Source organism: Candoia aspera, chromosome 2 (genome assembly GCF_035149785.1).
Source record: "Candoia aspera isolate rCanAsp1 chromosome 2, rCanAsp1.hap2, whole genome shotgun sequence".
Lineage (NCBI taxonomy): Eukaryota > Metazoa > Chordata > Lepidosauria > Squamata > Boidae > Candoia > Candoia aspera.
Genome location: NC_086154.1, coordinates 75,033,085 through 75,050,253, shown reverse-complemented (window position 1 = coordinate 75,050,253; position 17,169 = coordinate 75,033,085). Strand labels below are relative to the sequence as shown.

The 17,169-nt window shown below is 40.5% G+C and overlaps 1 protein-coding gene across 1 annotated transcript in view; it reads right to left on the bottom strand.

Annotated features, from left to right (window-relative positions):
- Positions 1 to 17,169, bottom strand: part of RASGEF1C (RasGEF domain family member 1C) — a 111,143-nt gene that overhangs the window by 20,219 nt on the left and 73,755 nt on the right. The window contains exons 5-7 of the mRNA XM_063292256.1: positions 15,148 to 15,360; positions 12,112 to 12,186; positions 2,727 to 2,822 (exon numbers count right to left, since the gene is read on the bottom strand). Of these exons, the coding sequence (XP_063148326.1) occupies positions 2,727 to 2,822; positions 12,112 to 12,186; positions 15,148 to 15,360 (384 nt within the window). The remainder of the gene's footprint in view (positions 1 to 2,726; positions 2,823 to 12,111; positions 12,187 to 15,147; positions 15,361 to 17,169) is intronic.

Below are 17,169 nucleotides of genomic sequence, written 5' to 3'. Positions count from 1 at the left end.
GCCAGTGACTCCCAAGGAAATGGACAGGGTTCTCTGTGCGGTCAGCTCACCACCTGTTTACTGGATCTGGGACCTTCCTGGGTCATAAAAGCAGCCAGGTAGGTGACCTGCAGTTGGGTCCATGCTGTAGCATCAGCCTCTCTGATGGAGGGGGTTGTACACTCCCCCCTCAAAAGATTGTCCTTGGATTCAATGGTTTCTGACAACTATCGGCTAGTCTCTAACCTTCCCTTTTTGGGGAAAGCTGAGAAGGGGTCAGTTTGCAGCTGATGAGAACCCTGGAGGAGATGGATTATCCAGACCCATTTTAGGTCAGGATTTAGTACTGAGACAGCTTTGGTACACTAGCTGATGGTCAATGGCAGAGGTGAGATGGTGGTGGTGCACCCATCCTTGTGCTCCTTGATCTCTCAGCAGTTTTCAATATCGTAAACCATGTTATCCTTTCTGAGCCAGCTCCATGGGCTGGGGGTTGGGGGCACCACTTCTTGGGGGCTCTCTTCCTTTCTCCAGGGCCAGTTCCAGTTGTTGTTGGTTGGGGAGGAAAGATTGTTCACCTGTATGGGCTGCTGGAGGGTTCTACTCTCTCCCCTCCTAAATGAAACCACTGGGTAAGATCGTCTGTTGATTTGGGGTTCGGTATCGTCAGTACATGAGGGACGCGGTGGCGCTGCGGGTTAAACCGCTGAGCTGCTGAGCTTGCCGATCGGAAGGTCGGCGGTTCGAATCCGCGCGACGGGGTGAGCTCCCGTTGCTAGTCCCAGCTCCTGCTCACCTAGCAGTTCGAAAACATGCAAATGTGAGTAGATCAATAGGTAGCGCTTCGGCGGGAAGGTAACGGCGTTCCGTGTTGTCATGCCGGCCACATGACCACGGACGGGTCTACGGACAACGCCGGCTCTAACGGCTTAGAAACGGAGATGAGCACCGCCCCCTAGAGTCGGACACGACTGGACTTTACGTCAAGGGAAAGTCCCTTTGCCTTTACCTTACTATCGTCAGTACATTGATGATACCCAACTATATCTTTCAACTCTGGACCACCCAAGTGAGGTCATCAAGGTTCTGTCACAGTCCCTAGAGGCTGTTAGGGTTTGGATGGGAAGCAACCATCTCCAACTCAATCCTACCAAGACTGAGCAGCTGTGGATGTTTGGGCTGCCCAGATCTAGGGATGTTCCATCTCTGCCTTTAGATGAGGTTGCACTTCCCCACTGAAGAGTGGGAGTCTTTCTAGACTCACAGCTCCTGCTCAATGAGCAGGTGGCAGCTGTGACCAGGAAGGCCTTTGCACAGTTTCATCTGGTATGCCAGTTGTTTACTTTTCTAGACTGGGGGCTCTTTAGACAGTCACTCATGTCCTGGTCACCTCATGGCTTGACTGCTGCAATGTGCTTTACATGGAACTGCTCCTGAAGACCACCTGGAAGTTTCAGCTGGTCCAGAATGCAGCAGTGTGGGCAGTGATGAACATGCCTTGGTATGCCCATGTAACACCTCTGCTTCGCAAGCTGCATTGATTGCCAGCTTGTTCCTGGGTGCAATTCAAGGTGCTGGTTGTTACCTATAAAGGCCTACGTGGCATAGGGTCTACCTACTTAAGGGATCGCCTGTCTCCCATAGCATCTGCCTGGCCAATTTTATATGGCAGGGTTGGCGCACTCCAGGTTCCGTCAGTTAAACGATGTTATCTATTGGGACCCTGGAAGTGCACCTTCTGTAGAGAGTAAAGAAGATGACCTTGACAGAGAGATGGAAGATCTGTTATCAAGGCAATATGCAGATAAACACTGCAGAAACCAAATTAGGGGGGGAGGGGGCTGAAAGCATCTCAGACAGACATCCCCCAAATTCTTGAAGATAAAAAAGAAGGAGAAGCACATTCAGACCTGCAAAATTCTGTTGTTATAGCCAATCTTAATAAAAGTAGTTTTAGGCACACCTGATGTCTATTTCTTGGTCTGGTCTACCATGTAAGGCTGACAACTTCTCCCTAGCAGCGCCTGCCCTCTGGAATGAGGTTCCCCCTGAGATCACCCTGCTGATGTTTTGAAGGGTCTTGAAAACCTGGCTTTTCACCCAGGCCTCTGGCAAGGGTGAGTGAACCCGTCTTTGGACTATGTGAGCTTGTTTCATTCCGGTCCAGTTTTTTGCCACCCTTCTCATCCTCAGTCTTCATTTTTGTCTATCACTGTATTTTTTTTCTTGTTTTTAATGTTTTTGTTGTAACTGCCCAAGGTCACTGGGAGTTGGATGGCATATAAATTTAAATAATATTAATAATAATACACAAAGAGTCCTATTAACTTGATTCATTTATAACTAAATTTAACCTTAAATTAAAACCAAATTTAATTTTTTACCTAGACCTGTTCCTTTCTTTGCCTTGGATGCACCTTCTTTGTGGGGTGTGGATCCCAGGCATGCCACTCAATGGCCAAATGTGATCCCTGGCCCCCCAATCTTTGCACCCCTGCTATACCAAAATGATTGCTTTGTCATTGCATCCATAGTCTGCCGTTTGCTTGACTATTTGCTTGTGGTTTACTGCATAGTTTCTGTGAAAAATATGCAAACTTAAAGCTTTTATTCCTTTAAAAAAAGGACAAACTAGCCTGAACAATTATTTTTAATGAGGGGAAAAAAAGCAATTCTCCACTGAATTTATTACCAAATGCTTTCAAAATGGCATAATCACATACTCAGTATAACAGAAGCTGACTTACCATGCAAATTTCTGTTGCTACAAGATAGCAGAGTCTATTGAACCATTTTACATAGGCCTCAAGATTACTAGTTTTCTTCTGTTCACTGAAACAAGGCTGGAAAATAAAAAACAGATAAATACAATGACATGCAGTAAATTCTTTTTGGAGGGTTGGGTTTTTTTAAAATTATCTAAGCTATCTATAAAGTGTTGCTCAAATGAAAATAGAATATATATATATTTTAACATGTGCATATGTATACACATGGCTGCCCGACAGACAGGGCACATGGAACTCCGTTTTAAATGTCAAAGGATGGGAAGTGGCAGATACCTTTGATTTCACAGCCTATAACCCTTTCTACAAATCAAATCAATGCATGATGAACAATTCTATTTTGCCAACAGCAAGTGTTCAGAAGGCAATTTTTTTCCTATCTGCACTCAGCAAGATATTAACAGGCAGGATACTGCAGCATGCAAAGAGCAACAAAAATCTGGGGAAAATGAAATCAGAGAAGTATCCTTTCTGTGTCACAACCACATTTCATCTATGCCTTTAACACAGGAGTTCTCCAATTTTGACAAATGCAGTGGCTCAGGCTGTTGTTGGGTTGTCTAACATAAAACAACATTTCTGATTTAGATAGAGGAGAAAACAGCACAGCAAATGATGTGGTTCCTGTTTGGAATGTTATCTGCTTTAAAGAATTGTTTCTTTCACAGGATAATACCTTTGCTACTGATCTCTGTATCTTGGCCTATTTCTGTATCACCGGTTGCTGTGAAACAAGTCACCCAGATGGCAAAATTCATCAGCAAATGTCATTCTTGTGACCTAAACTTTTTAGACAGAGGTTTCTAGGCAACTGCTCAGGACTGGGAGCTCCCAGCTCTCCTTTCGAATGAATTTCAATCTAGTGACTTACAGTGCCATTCTATAACATCTACTCAGTAATAAGTCCCACTGAGTCCAATGGGACTTATTCCCAAGTAGGTATGCACAGCTTTGCAAATAAATCATTAAAAAACATTTCATCTGCAGATAGTATTTTGGAAAGCATTTATGAATCTGTATTTTGAAATATTTTTATAACTTTTAGCAACCACTAGAGGGTATCAGGAAATATTAAAACAAATATCTGTTATTAATGTTATAATTTCTATCTCAGGCCCTAAGGATACGAGGAGGAGGAAGTTTTTATAAAGAGAAAAGGGGATTCCCATAAGTGGAATAAATATAGAAAAAGATACCATTTGGGATTTTGGGTTTTCACAATATTTGCAGAAAACATATCCTAAGGCTAAAGTTGATTAATGAGAGATGATGGAATTTCACATAAAGCAGGAAGTACTTTTAAAATGCAAGCAGCCTGGAGCAAATTCAGTATCATGGAATATAACTAGAAAAAAAATACTGCTATTGTGGTTCATGGCAAGAGAAGGCAATGGTGGTTTAAGAAGTGGTTTAGACATCTTTTTCCATATACAGCAATCTTGCTCAGATTAGTATTGTCTAGTTAAAAAATTATTTGGGCTTCTGTTTCCTACCACTTTTTAGTTCACTGTCTAGAATGCTTTATCTGGTATGTTATCCCTAATTATTTCCTTACTTTCTTCCTTTTGCAGCAGCCTTTCCTTTTCAATCCAAATACATTCAGTGCTGAATTACAGCTATTAACATAGCATTCATTATTATCTCTCTTTTCCGTGATTCTTAAAACTTGCTGACTAATCTAATTGAATTTCATTTCAGACATTCCTTTTTAATTTCAACCAACATTTGTTCCTCATCTATTTTAATTTCATTTAACAGCCAAGTCCCCTTTGTTTTCTATAGATAGCACAGGCATCCAACTAAACATATTGTCTTGGATACTGTTATTCAGCAGCCTGATTTTGCAAATGCTAAATAACTAAATGGACATGTGGCAGCGCAATCAAGAAAGACTGTACTGGCGGACAGTGTAACTTATTCTTTGCATCAACTGTGCACACCAGGTTCAGTAATATGTTGCCCGCAAAATTCAAAGAGGCAACCAAGTCCCCCTTTCCCCCATGAAATGACCAAATTTGTGTGAAATTGCATGATAGCCCTGGAAAAGTTTGTTGATCCCTGACAAACCAACTATATGTTAACATTATTTTTAACAATAATAGCCACTACCACCAGATGCTTAGCAGGTATGAAAAATGCTATTCTATAAACCAGTGTTTCTCAAGCTTGGCAACTTTAAGATGTCTGGACTGGGGGAATTCTGGGAGTTGAAGTCCAGACATCTTAAAGTTGCCAAGCTTGAGAAACACTGTTATAAACAAACAGAAAGATAAAGGAACTATAGCCAAAGTGAGGTACAGGAAAGACGATCCCACACACCTGTTGCCTGCTGCATGATCAGTTCCACTGCCACAACCCTGTACTTCTGATACATTTCAGTTATAATTAGGTATGAAAGAAAAGCAGCACTGTGGGCATTTGAAAGGACACTATAATTACGCTAATGCAACTGCAGCAGCCTCTGATCCACACGGAAGCTATCAAGTGCTGGAACAACATGAACACTTAAGTCCAATCCACCAGCCTAATTATAGGACAGATTAGTATTTTTTTATTAGCATTTTACAAACTTCACATGGTTCTTGGTTTATAAACCACTGTTGTAAAATTTTAATTAAGCCAACATCCTTGGAACAGCCTGTGTGACTCTCTGTCCACACACACAGATGGACATTCTTGGTAGCAATTTGTCCTTCATGACCACTTCCAACTGATTCCAATATACTATAATGTACAGAGCAGCCAAGGATCTCCTAATAAGCCAATCAGTATCGTGATCCATTCCCCAAAGTTCCTGATTTGCCCAAAGTCAACCTCTCAGAGAAGCCCTGTATTAGTGCAACTGCATATGCAAAAAGCAGACTTATGTAGCTGAGCCAGTCTCGTATTCCAGCTGCATTTGGAACCTGAGGTTTTGATTGATGACTTTGAAGCTTGCAGACTATTGTGATAAAATGATGGAAAACCAAAAGCTAGTACAAACAGTAGCAATCATCATGATTTCCTCTGAGACTGTTCCACAACTGAGCTATTTCAAATGGTTTTTTAAAGAAGACAGATTCTTAACCTGACCACAACTGATCTGCCACTGAAGCCTTTAGGCACGTCATCTTATAATGCAATCTGTCAACCTTTCTACTTGTTGGGGCCCTCATTTATTCCAGACCAGAAAAGGCTTATGATTTTTGTAGGAAAAGCAAAGGCAATGCATGAAGAAGTGAGCATGTTACCAAACAATGGATTTTACACCAGAAAGGGCTTCTACCTTTCCTGATCATCTCTTTGTTCCCCTAATTCTCTTGCTGTTTTGACTTGAATGTTATAACAAGCATTCTTAAATGGTCTCCAGCTTTTTGTCTCCTGGGTTTGGATAGGCGGCTACGCTGGCACAATCTGCCCTAGCCGTCATTCTATATGGCCTCTTCTGCCTGCCAAGAACTGCTGCCTTCATCTTGTCTGATGTGGCTGCTGAGAAAGAGGCGGAGGGTTTCAACGGACACACCACTGCCTCCTGGCAGCTTGACACCTCTTCACATCTCTGCCTGACTGACAGAAGATAGCCTTTCAAGAGTAAGGCAGAAAGTCAGAGGAAGGTGGGTACCACTGAAGAACACAGAAAGGAAGCCAAGGAAAGCTGAATGTATGTTCAGTTTGTAGCATGATATTATTACAGTTTAACTGAGATTTTTTTTTAATGTAAATCTAGTTTGCCTTAATCAAAGAGCTAAGTTCTGGACTACAGAATTCCTAGGTAACAACAGATATCAATGGTGAATCTTTACATTTGCTAAGTTAGGAGAGGAAGTGGTAAATGCAATATTTCTCATGTACTCCAGCCCACCAGTCCTGCTTTCAGTCACTGTTCCTCTCCAGTTGGGGAGAGGGGAAAATTGCAGGCCTATGAGAAGAAGGGAGCTGCAGGACTACAGCCTGCCAGCCCTAACCACCTTTAAATACAGATCCCAAGATTATTTGGAAGTCAGCAAATAAATAATACATCTGCAGTTTTCTCACAATGACCACAAAATACATAAAGCACTGAAGTACCCCAATTCAGTTTCAGCTTTACAAGGAACAAATGCGTATCACACTCCTGTTATAAACCTCCATGGAAGATGGCTGGTAGATAGTGGAAGACTTCTGCTCATTTTCAGCCATTCATTTATTGGTACAGTTCTCTTAAGAAGAAATTAAATAAATGAAAGCTTCTTTCAACATTGCCCCAGGTATTCAAAACATTGCCCTTTACTCAGGGGTTAAAAACAGCCAGTTCTGATGATACTTCTGACCTGCTAAGATCCTATCTAACTTCTAGGCTGTCCAACTCCAAAACAACATCTTTTCAAAGAAGAGGCCCATAAGATGCCTTCGGATTTACTGCCAGGAAAACACAGATAGGGCTGTAGGCTAAAGTCAGCTGTTTCTCCATCCTCCAGGATTAAGAGTGTCTATTTCCCTCCTCCACTTGATGCCTTGGCCAGGCTGCCCACCACACACTTTTCCATTCTGCATCATCCCTGCAAGTCTGAACTGCCCCTGCTCCTTCCATCTAGTTCCACCAGCAATGCCAAACACCTCCCTATCCTAGAAGCTTCACACAAGACTAATTCCGATGGGCTTTTGCTCCAGAGAGCATAGAGGCAGGATGGGGGAGAAAAGGGAAACCTCTACATCCAGTTCCAGTCTGAATGAAAGCCAGAGCTGGAGCCCATCTCTAACTGGGTAGAAAAGCTACTCTATATCTGATCTTAGCAGTGAGCATACACCAAGGTGCTGTGATCAATCAGGATCCAGAAATACTGTTCTCTCTTCTTGGATCAGAGCACCTCCAGACCTCTCTTTCTCAACTCACTTTTCAATTTGCTATTGAAAGGGTTGGTGGTGGTGGGAAGGCTGCTATGCAGATCAAGGAAAATGGAAATGGTAGAACAGCCTGGAATAAACTGAGTAAGACTGGACAGCTGGCAGAACCTAGCTGATCTTGTCTGGACTGAACAGGGAAACTAAGGAAGGCTAATCCTGGATAGAAGAGTGCCAAGGAATAAAGGGCTGCTGATTAGACAGGGAACTTGTCAAGCCTCCTGGAAAACAATAGGCAAACCATATCTGTATTGTTGTCACCAGCAGAGCAGCAGAGAAAGAAAATATAAGTTACTTATTTTTTAAAAAAATGTTTTTTAAATCATAAGATTGCTGCTTCTCTTTCAGCTCCTGAAAAGGAGACAGGGCTGCTGTTCTCTAACGACAGACTTCAAAACTACTAGGGCCAGCTAGTGATGCTGCACTCCTCCTCTTCCTCCTCCTCCCTTCTTGTTTACTGGAAAGTTAAGTGTTCAGGCTATGAAAGTCTCGTATGTCTCACAAGCTGGTGGGAAAGGGGAAGATGCCAGGTCAAGGCAGTCCCATTCCCCATGATTTATGGGGTAATTTCATGTAAATCCAACCAATTATGGCTTATTCAATAAATCATGTTACAAGAAGTGTGATATGTAAATCCAGTTAAAAAGGTTTTGACCCATTATGGTGAACAAAAGCTATTATTAGGGTCCTTGGAGCTACAGTAGTTTAGTTTAAGTGGCTAGAAAAAGAAATAGTCATTGGATTGGACTGAAGACCAGCAAGAAGTGGTGGGTCCTCGTGAGGAGCAGCTGTCCAGAGCACGTGCGGATTTCCCGTCCTCTCCTTATCCGGAGAGGTTCCAAGGAACTGATCTACTCACCAGTTCCTTGGTTTTTGCCATGGTCGTTGGCTCCACAGTCTTCAGTTCACCATACCTCCTCCAGAAGTCCTCAATGGCACATAATCTATCAATTTATCAAGATACAGAAGGTGCAAACATCCTGGACAACCACAGCAAAGACCAAGGAACCGGTAAGTAGACTGGCTCCCTGAAACTTCTGGTGAAGGAAAGGATAGGAGAATGCCCACGTGTGCTCTGGACAGCTGCTCCTCATGAGGAGACCACAGGACAGCGGTTTTCCATGGGTTTGAGCATCGGGAGACAATGGGATCATCCATCTTGCTTGCAACCATGGCGGAGACTTTTAAAAGACACTAAGTTCGCAAACCTCACTTTCTAATTACTTTTGAAAATTGCTCATTAATTACTGTATTTCTAAGCTATTAGAAACCTTCAGAATGACAGGTTTGAAAAGTCTTCATCAGGTGAGTTTACCTTCATCTCTGAACAAAAGAAAAAATAATTACAAGCTTAAGCCCTTAAAAGATTTGAAATAAACAGCAAAAAGCTAAATAAGATTTTGATCTAAGAAAGTTATAAACAGATTAACGGTCCAGATAAATTTGGAATATTGACTTAAGATTTTGGAATTAACTATAAAAAATAAATAACTTCTGGTGGAAAACAAGCTTATTTTGGTTATCTTGGCAATTGCAAGTCATAACAAAAGTGATGATTTTAGAAACTGGACACTAGAGGGGACTAAAGATTTTAAGCAGAAGAAAAAGAAATACAAAGCCTGACATTGGTTAATACTGGGACTTACAGAATGGTATGTTATAATATCAGAAATATTAAAGGAGATCTTTGAAGAATGGAGCCAGAAGTTAGTAACAACAATATCAACACTGTCAGTAATGATGTCTGCTTCTATGGATAGACTATGTCTAAAAGATGTTAATGAAGGAATGACAGATGTGGAACAAATTTTATCTGGTAAGATAGAGAAACTATTGTGGAACTACAAGAGGCCAAGAGAATGATTTGGAAAGCGATGCTTTACTGGATATAGAAAAGAAACTGGCTGAAGTTTTAAAAATTAAAAGATTAATACAAATGATAAACCAAAAGAATGACCTGGAAAACGTTTTCTCATTGGATCTACAAAAGTGGCTTGTTAAACCCTTGAAGAAGTCTGTGTGATCAGATAAAGAAGAACTGAAGAGAAATCAAATCCTATTTGATTGAACTAAAGCTTAAGACTGTTAGAAGTAAAAGGAAGGAATATAAGGTTGGTTTATTTGATCAAGGTTAAAATAAGACTTTTTATTGCAATGTTCTGGCAACCCTTTATGGACTTTTTGCTGACACCAGGACTGAAAAGTTGATGTTTTATAGATTTACTTATAGATAAGGGATGGGATATGGGATGAACAGATATCTGTTCAACCTTATAGGGGGTGAAGACTTATTAAATTTGTTTCTACTTGTTGTGATGAAGATTGGAAATCACTACTTAATTTTTTTCCGTTATTATATTCTCTCTCTTTGTCCTGTTCAGACTATGCACCAGACCGGTTCTCAGTAAAGATTCTTTATTAAATAACTATTTACAATAAATAAGTCCTTGAAATATGAAGACTGAATAAACGAAGACCAACTGGGCACAGCAAGACAGCAGAGAGGATCTTCCACTGGAGGCAAGACTGGATTCAACTGGAATACAAGAGCTGGAGACAGCAGTTCTTGAACTGGAAAAATACTGGCACAGCACGGACACTAGGTGACTGGCTCACTGGACCTGGAAGCAGGACTACGAGCAGCAGACAGGGATGAACTGAAGGCTTGAACTCAGAGCAAGACTTAGACTCGTCTGGAAGCCCCAGACTAGGCTGGATTCTCGGGACAGGAGACTTGGAGCAAGGCTTGGAACTCAGAGCAAGACATAGACTCGTCTGGAAGCCCCAGACTAGGCTGGATTCTCGGGACAGGAGACTTGGAGAAAGGCATGAAGCTTGGAACAAGGCTGAACTCAGCTGGAAGCCGCAGACTAGACTGGGTTCGCAGGACTGGAGACTTGGAGCAAGGCATGAAGCTTGGAACAAAGCTGGACTCAGCTGGAAGCCCCGAACTAGGCTGGATTTTTTGAACTAAGGACTTGGAGCAAGGCTGGAAACTGGAAACAAGACTGGAATCTGCTGGAATCCCTGAATTAGGCTGGGTTCTCTGGACTAGAGATTTGGAGCAAGACTGGAAACTGGGAATAAAACTGGACCTGGCTGGAAGCCCCGAACTAGACTGGAACACAGATCCTGGACCAGATAAGGTTGCAGTACCTGAACACGACTGAGCACACAAAGCACGGTTGGACTGGAGCAAGGACACAAGGTGGCGCTGGAGTTTCAAGGCACGAAGAAGCTGCTTGGAAGAGTCTCAAGGCTGGAAACAAGACTGAGACTGCTGGGCTTGGCAAGCAAAGGATCCTCGATGGCAGCAGGCACAGGATGCAAGTCCTCTTCGGAGCGAAGCAAAGGCGCTGGTTCCTTTTTGGCAACAGACGCCATCTCCAATGTTGGTAGGGACTCTTCTGCGGACGCTGCAGCCTTAGAGTATTGGTTGTCTCTGGCAGCTCTTCGCGAGGCTGCCTTTTATTCTGATCTTTGGCGGGCTTAGGGTCTCCTGCAGCCAATCGGGCTGCCTTTTCCTTCACACACTTTTCAGCCTGTCTCTGGCGCGCGCTGATTGGCGTATTCAAATCCCCCTCCGGATCTCACCCAATCAGTGTTGTAAGTTCTTCCCGCTCTGCTGAGTCATGCTGGAGTTTCGTTTCTCCGATTCCAGCCCGGTAAGTTTCCAATTCCTCCTCTGACTTAGAACTAGTTTCACTTTCTGAGTCAGAGGCAAGCTTGGTTCTGACACTCTTCTTTTTTCTTTTTCTCTTTTCTTGCACCTTTTATACTTTCTTTACATTCTCTTTCTCTAAGTTTAGTTTGTATTAGTTTTTACTAATCAAAATTCTTAATAAGAATTATATTTGATTATGTGCCATCAAGTAGTTTTCGACTCCTAGCAACCACATAGATTTTCTTCATGGCAATCTATCTCTAACCTGGTATGTATGTATGTATGTATGCATGCATGTATGTATGTATGTGCTATTTCTTTTTTCTTTCTGTATCTTGGGTTAGATATATTAGAGTATCAATGCTGGTCTAGACAATGGGCATTCTAATTAGGCCATTTTCTCTTCTGTATGTGAATGACTGTTTTTCCTTGTTTTGTTGTAAAATAAACATTTCCTCTTGTTTAACCTGAATATGTTTGGATTTGTTTCTTCACAAGTGTCTTATTTGAATTAATTATTCCTCACTGCTTGTGAGTTGGAGAATTCCTCTGTATTTAGAAATAATTATTCTTGAGCTGAATGAAACAAGAATGCTATGTGTGCATCATCAGTGTGGAAAAAGATCCCTTGTCCAGGGTTCACATATGTGTGAACAGGGAGGACCTTGTTAGAATATTCATTTCATTTTGTCTGCAGTCATTATGCCCTAAGTTACATGCCATCATGGGGAAATCACAACTTCATGCAGTTGTAGATAACAAACACACTCATCTCAAAGGAGTAATATAACTGGACAAAAAGGAAAATACGGGCAGACATACCTTTGTGCTATCCAAGGGATCTTTATGGCCAAATGCTTGAACAAATTCTTCAGGACCAATATGACTCAGTCTTTCCTTTTGCAGGAGACAAAATGAGAGTAAAAGAGCACCCCTGAGAATCACTTGTATTTGTTATTCACAGTCCCTGAAATAGCACCATTTAGATTTGACAGCAGACTTTAAAAGTGATTTATGAAGCCACTCATTGGCTGATTGGCTTCTTCTGGTTTAATCACCCTAAGTAATTACCTGGATTTGTCTATAACTGGGCGGCAGCCCAAGGTCCTCTTCAGTGTCTCAGGGGCCCATCTGGCTTTAGACGCACCTTCTATGCATTCATCCCTAGAGCTTGGCACTGTTTCTGCTATATCTTATTACATGCCCTCCCTTCTCTACATTTACTACTCATGTGCATAATAAAGTTCAGGAGATGCTGAGCACAGACTTTTATAAATAAGGACTCCATTTCAACAAAAAATGGGGCTTGTGTTCAGTGTGTGGATGATGGGGGGAAGGCCCAGAAGTTCTGTGAAATGGAAACCGATAAGGGGACATCAGTGCAATCCTGGAGTCTCTTGTCCTCAGGAAGGCCTCTTCATGCCATTAGCACCCAAAGGAGACACAGAACAAGGTGCTTACCCTGAGGCTCCAAGGCCCTGCATGGGACCCCAAAGCCCTTAGAGACCACCAAACATGTCTACCAAATTGTAATATGTAGTATGAACCACAAGGAAAATTACCAAACATATGATTGGACAGTAATCATATTAAATTTTTATTACAGTAAATTCTCAATTAAATGGAGCTCAGTTTGGCAGACTTTGGATTTAACAGACGAAATCTGCTGCATCTAGATTTTGTACAAATTAGTGTTACTGTGCTAGCATTTCAGTAATGAATGCTCAGAAAACATTTTTATTTTCTTATTTATTGTAGAAACCTGTACTGGAAGACACATGGTCTATCACAAGCAAAGGGACATTAAATAAGGGATAGGATTCCAATGAGTGTTGCTGCAAAACTATTATCCCTCTTTTTGGAATGAGAATGGGATGGCTCATTTTTGCATAGGAGATAGAGAAGTTTGTGCAACAACTGTGTAGTGCAACCAGGTTCCCATGCTTTGTCTGCTGATTTCATCAATCAGGCATATGGCATGTACACCATCTTTTTCTACACCACAGTAGTTTATAATAACTTTCTGTATTGCTATAGAAATGTTAAGTATGTGAGTTCAGGGTCCAGCAGGGACATGTACTAGGATGGTTGATGGATTATAACTTAAGGTACCATAAAAGCATGTTATATATTGGCATAGTGGTTAAGGCTAGAAACCGGGAGACTGGGAGTTCTAGACCCGCCTTACGAACAAAGCCGGCTGGGTCACCTTGGGCCAGTCACTCTCTCTCAGCCCTAGGAAGCAGGCAAAGGCAAAGCACTTCCAAAAAAACCTTTCCAAGAAAACTGCAGGGAGTAGTCCAGTCAATTGCCAGGAGTCAAAAACTGACACAAAGGCACAAAAACAAACGAACATAAAAGCAGGGAAGGTTGAGGGCTTAAGTAGATCAGATTCTTTTGAGTTTAAGATAGTCTTGATACTTTTGAACTTAAGATTTATATATTTATATTTATATTTATATTTATATATTCATATTCTTTTTTAATTCAAAATCACTACATTTCCTAAACCCGCAATGAACTGCCTTGGGAGAAAAACGCAATGCAGTATCCACACTTCTCTTTCCTCTTTATGTTGCTATTACTGGCTTTGGGAAATAAGGTACAATACTACTTAAATCAAGAAACAGACACGAGGTTCAATGGACAAAGAAGGAAAAAAAAAACCTCTCTCCCACAATATTACTTTCCTGGGATCTTCAAATCAGCCATAGATTAATTAGTTCAACAAAAAGCCATTGGAGCTGTTGATGATAAACACTCAGGGTCATGTCTGTCCTTCAAAATTTATGTAATATCATCACAATGCAATCTTTTGTCTAGTTCTCCCAAGAAGGAAGTTAGAATTGGACAAGTGTACAGGAATGTGAGTTGGTAATACTACATTGGTGTTACTAACAGCAACAAGGAACAAATGAAAAATGGAAATGCTTTGGGTTCAAATAAGAAAAGACAATGGAGGAGACGTAAGCTTGGTAGTTTAATCTTTTTTTTCTTTGAAAAAGCAAATATAAATTAAAACTGTCTCCCCACAACTTTTTCCCATTAAAACCCCACTTTCCCCATTGGGAAGTTGTTACTTTTAATCAGCAGCTATGGGTTAATGATGAGGACATTTTTAACAGGAACCTATTTTTGTGTGCTTTTCTGCAAAAATGTAAAGATATAATAGAGGCAATTAAAAATCTCTATTATTTTGTCTAATTTGACTGCTGGTTCTTGAATTATGGTATTTTGTACAGGGTAACCAGATCTGCGGTGCAAAAATCTGCATGGCAGCAAACTATTAGAATTCTCTGTATCCCTTTGCTGTTATCTATTGGTTTTCTGGGCTTCTGCAGCTCATATCTGGTTAGCCTAGTGTTGCAAAACAGAACAAAGTAATATAATAACAGTGATATAAACTATGATATAGTATTTAATGTTTCATGCTCCAAACTAGATCAGCTGATATCCAGCACACCCTGATCAGCCAACAAATGAGCTAGCCTAAACCATCTTGGTCCCTTATGCTGGAAATGGACTGGACTGTTTCTTAAGCAAAAAGGCAGGAAGGGTGACAACTGTTCCTCCCTGGCTCCTGCCCTCCCAGTCTTTTGCTGGTAGGATTTGGAGACTACTGGCAGTACAGACAGACTTGCTCTGATACTCCAACAGCCTTAAACTCTTATAAAAAAAGTGGATCCTATCTTGAATAACTGAATCCTCCTTGACTACAGGCAAACATGAATGGCAATGCAATTGGCCTAAATGTTCATACTGGATTATACATACATAAAGAGCTTCAAAATTCTCAGTAAGAATTTTTCAGAAATAGCTTTCTGTATAAATAATCAGAAGCATTTGTTCTCTACTTACCAGTTCTACATGAGTTAGCTGTTGGGCCAAAGTATATGGATCACTGCAGATGCTCAGCATTTCTCTTTGGATGGATGGAGGTTTACTTTTAAAAGCTACTACTTTATCTGAGACAGCCCCACTGATCTTGACTATCCCTTCTTGGCTATGGTTAAGACTTGCAAGCTTCTGATTCAAGGTTTGTAAAAGCTGATTCATCTTTTTCCAATAGGCCTGAAGTGAGGAAAAGGAGGAAAGGGACATATACACACTCCAAGTAAAACAGTATGTTGGGGAATAAATCTTTTGAATCAGTGTTCTTATTCAAGAATGGAATGATCAGACATACATTAGGATAATTTTATTTCCAACCATCTATTCTAGAATATCCAGTCAGTTTGATTATAGTTCCACCCTAAGTTCCATCCTATAGTTCTCTACCACAAGACTAGCATCTAGCCAGAACATGTGTGCATTTGTGCTAAATGCCAACTCAGCTCACTGACCACATGGGTCAACGCTGCTTCCCCCCGTCATCCTCTGTTTCACCAATCTGATTTGTCCTCATTTTTGAAACCTCTGAAATGTAGATTTTTTTGACTATATGAAACACATGTGGAATGTCTTATGCAAGAAGCCCCAGTATAATCCTACTACTGTTAAGATTGTCATGGCTGGTTTATATTCATATTTTTCACACAGAATCCTTAGTGTTCCAATATTTACATCTGTAAAACCACCCATAATGTTGGCAACCGTGCCATTTGTGAGCATTATACACCATATACTGCTTATGATGCTCATTCAATGTAGCAATGTATTGACATGACCAAAACATCTACAATACCTCTCTTAAATTACTTGTCATATCAATTATGGTAACACGGTATTGAAGCTGCCGTCAGTTATCAGGAAATTACTTTGAAACCAAAGAAGGAACAGACCACAGTTGGTATAGGTTACATGTTATTTAGTGATATGTTCAAGTTAATCTAGTACAGGAGATGATATATTCCACTCTGTGCACTTATTTCTGGATAAAGCAGAAACTACAATACCAAAAAATAATTAATTGGGGTTAATTATATCAATATGGGTTCTTAAGTTGTGCCGAAGATCAGAATACGAAATTGGGCAGTAATTCTGTTTTGAATAGACTGTTGATTACTGTGCTATTTTCTTGGAGTTAATATTTTGAAAAGATTGAATGGGGATAATAGCTATCTAGACTAAACAAACAAATGAAATATTTGTGGTTTGGAAATCATCCTCATATTGAGAGATGCATAGATGTATTTCTTCAGTAATTCCACCATGCATTCCATCTCTTCAGTGGAACATCTTTGATCTGTACTTTAATTTTATTTTAATCTATACACCTGCATTACATTACCGAATATCTGGAAGACACGTGGGGATGCAAAAAATATGACCAGCTATTTGCTTATTGAATTGTATGCTGGCCTTAAAGACATGGAGGACTACAAACCTGTTATGGAAATTGGCATCTGAGAAAATACATTACTGACTATAGCTATAGTGTTATTTTATATCTATATCTACAGTATATCTATTGTATTGAAACTTCTGTGTGTGTGTGTGTGTGTGTGTACACACATACACACAAAGAAGATTCAGTAATTGCCATCAAATAAGATATGTAAAGGTTACTGCCCCAAAGCTAAATTAATTGAAATGAGGTTGATAAGGGCATTTACATTATGCTCATCAGCAGTAAAGTTAAGCCAAGCTGATTGAAAAATCTGAACTGCAAGGAAAGGGATCAGATGGAGCTTCTTCATGGTCTATAAAGACCAGACTAAATGATGGGTGGGACTCTTAAGGGAAAATATATTTATTTAACACTGGCCTAGGTACGTTTAAAGTCTCCTGAATTCTTCACAAACTTTTGAAGGACATTTAACAAGGTTTGACAGTTTAAAGGGAAAGCACTGATAAGAAAATTCACTGTTTTTTTTTAAATATGACTTGTATTGAAACTTTTCTTTTAAAAAAGAAGTTAAAAACTAATCCAAACTGATA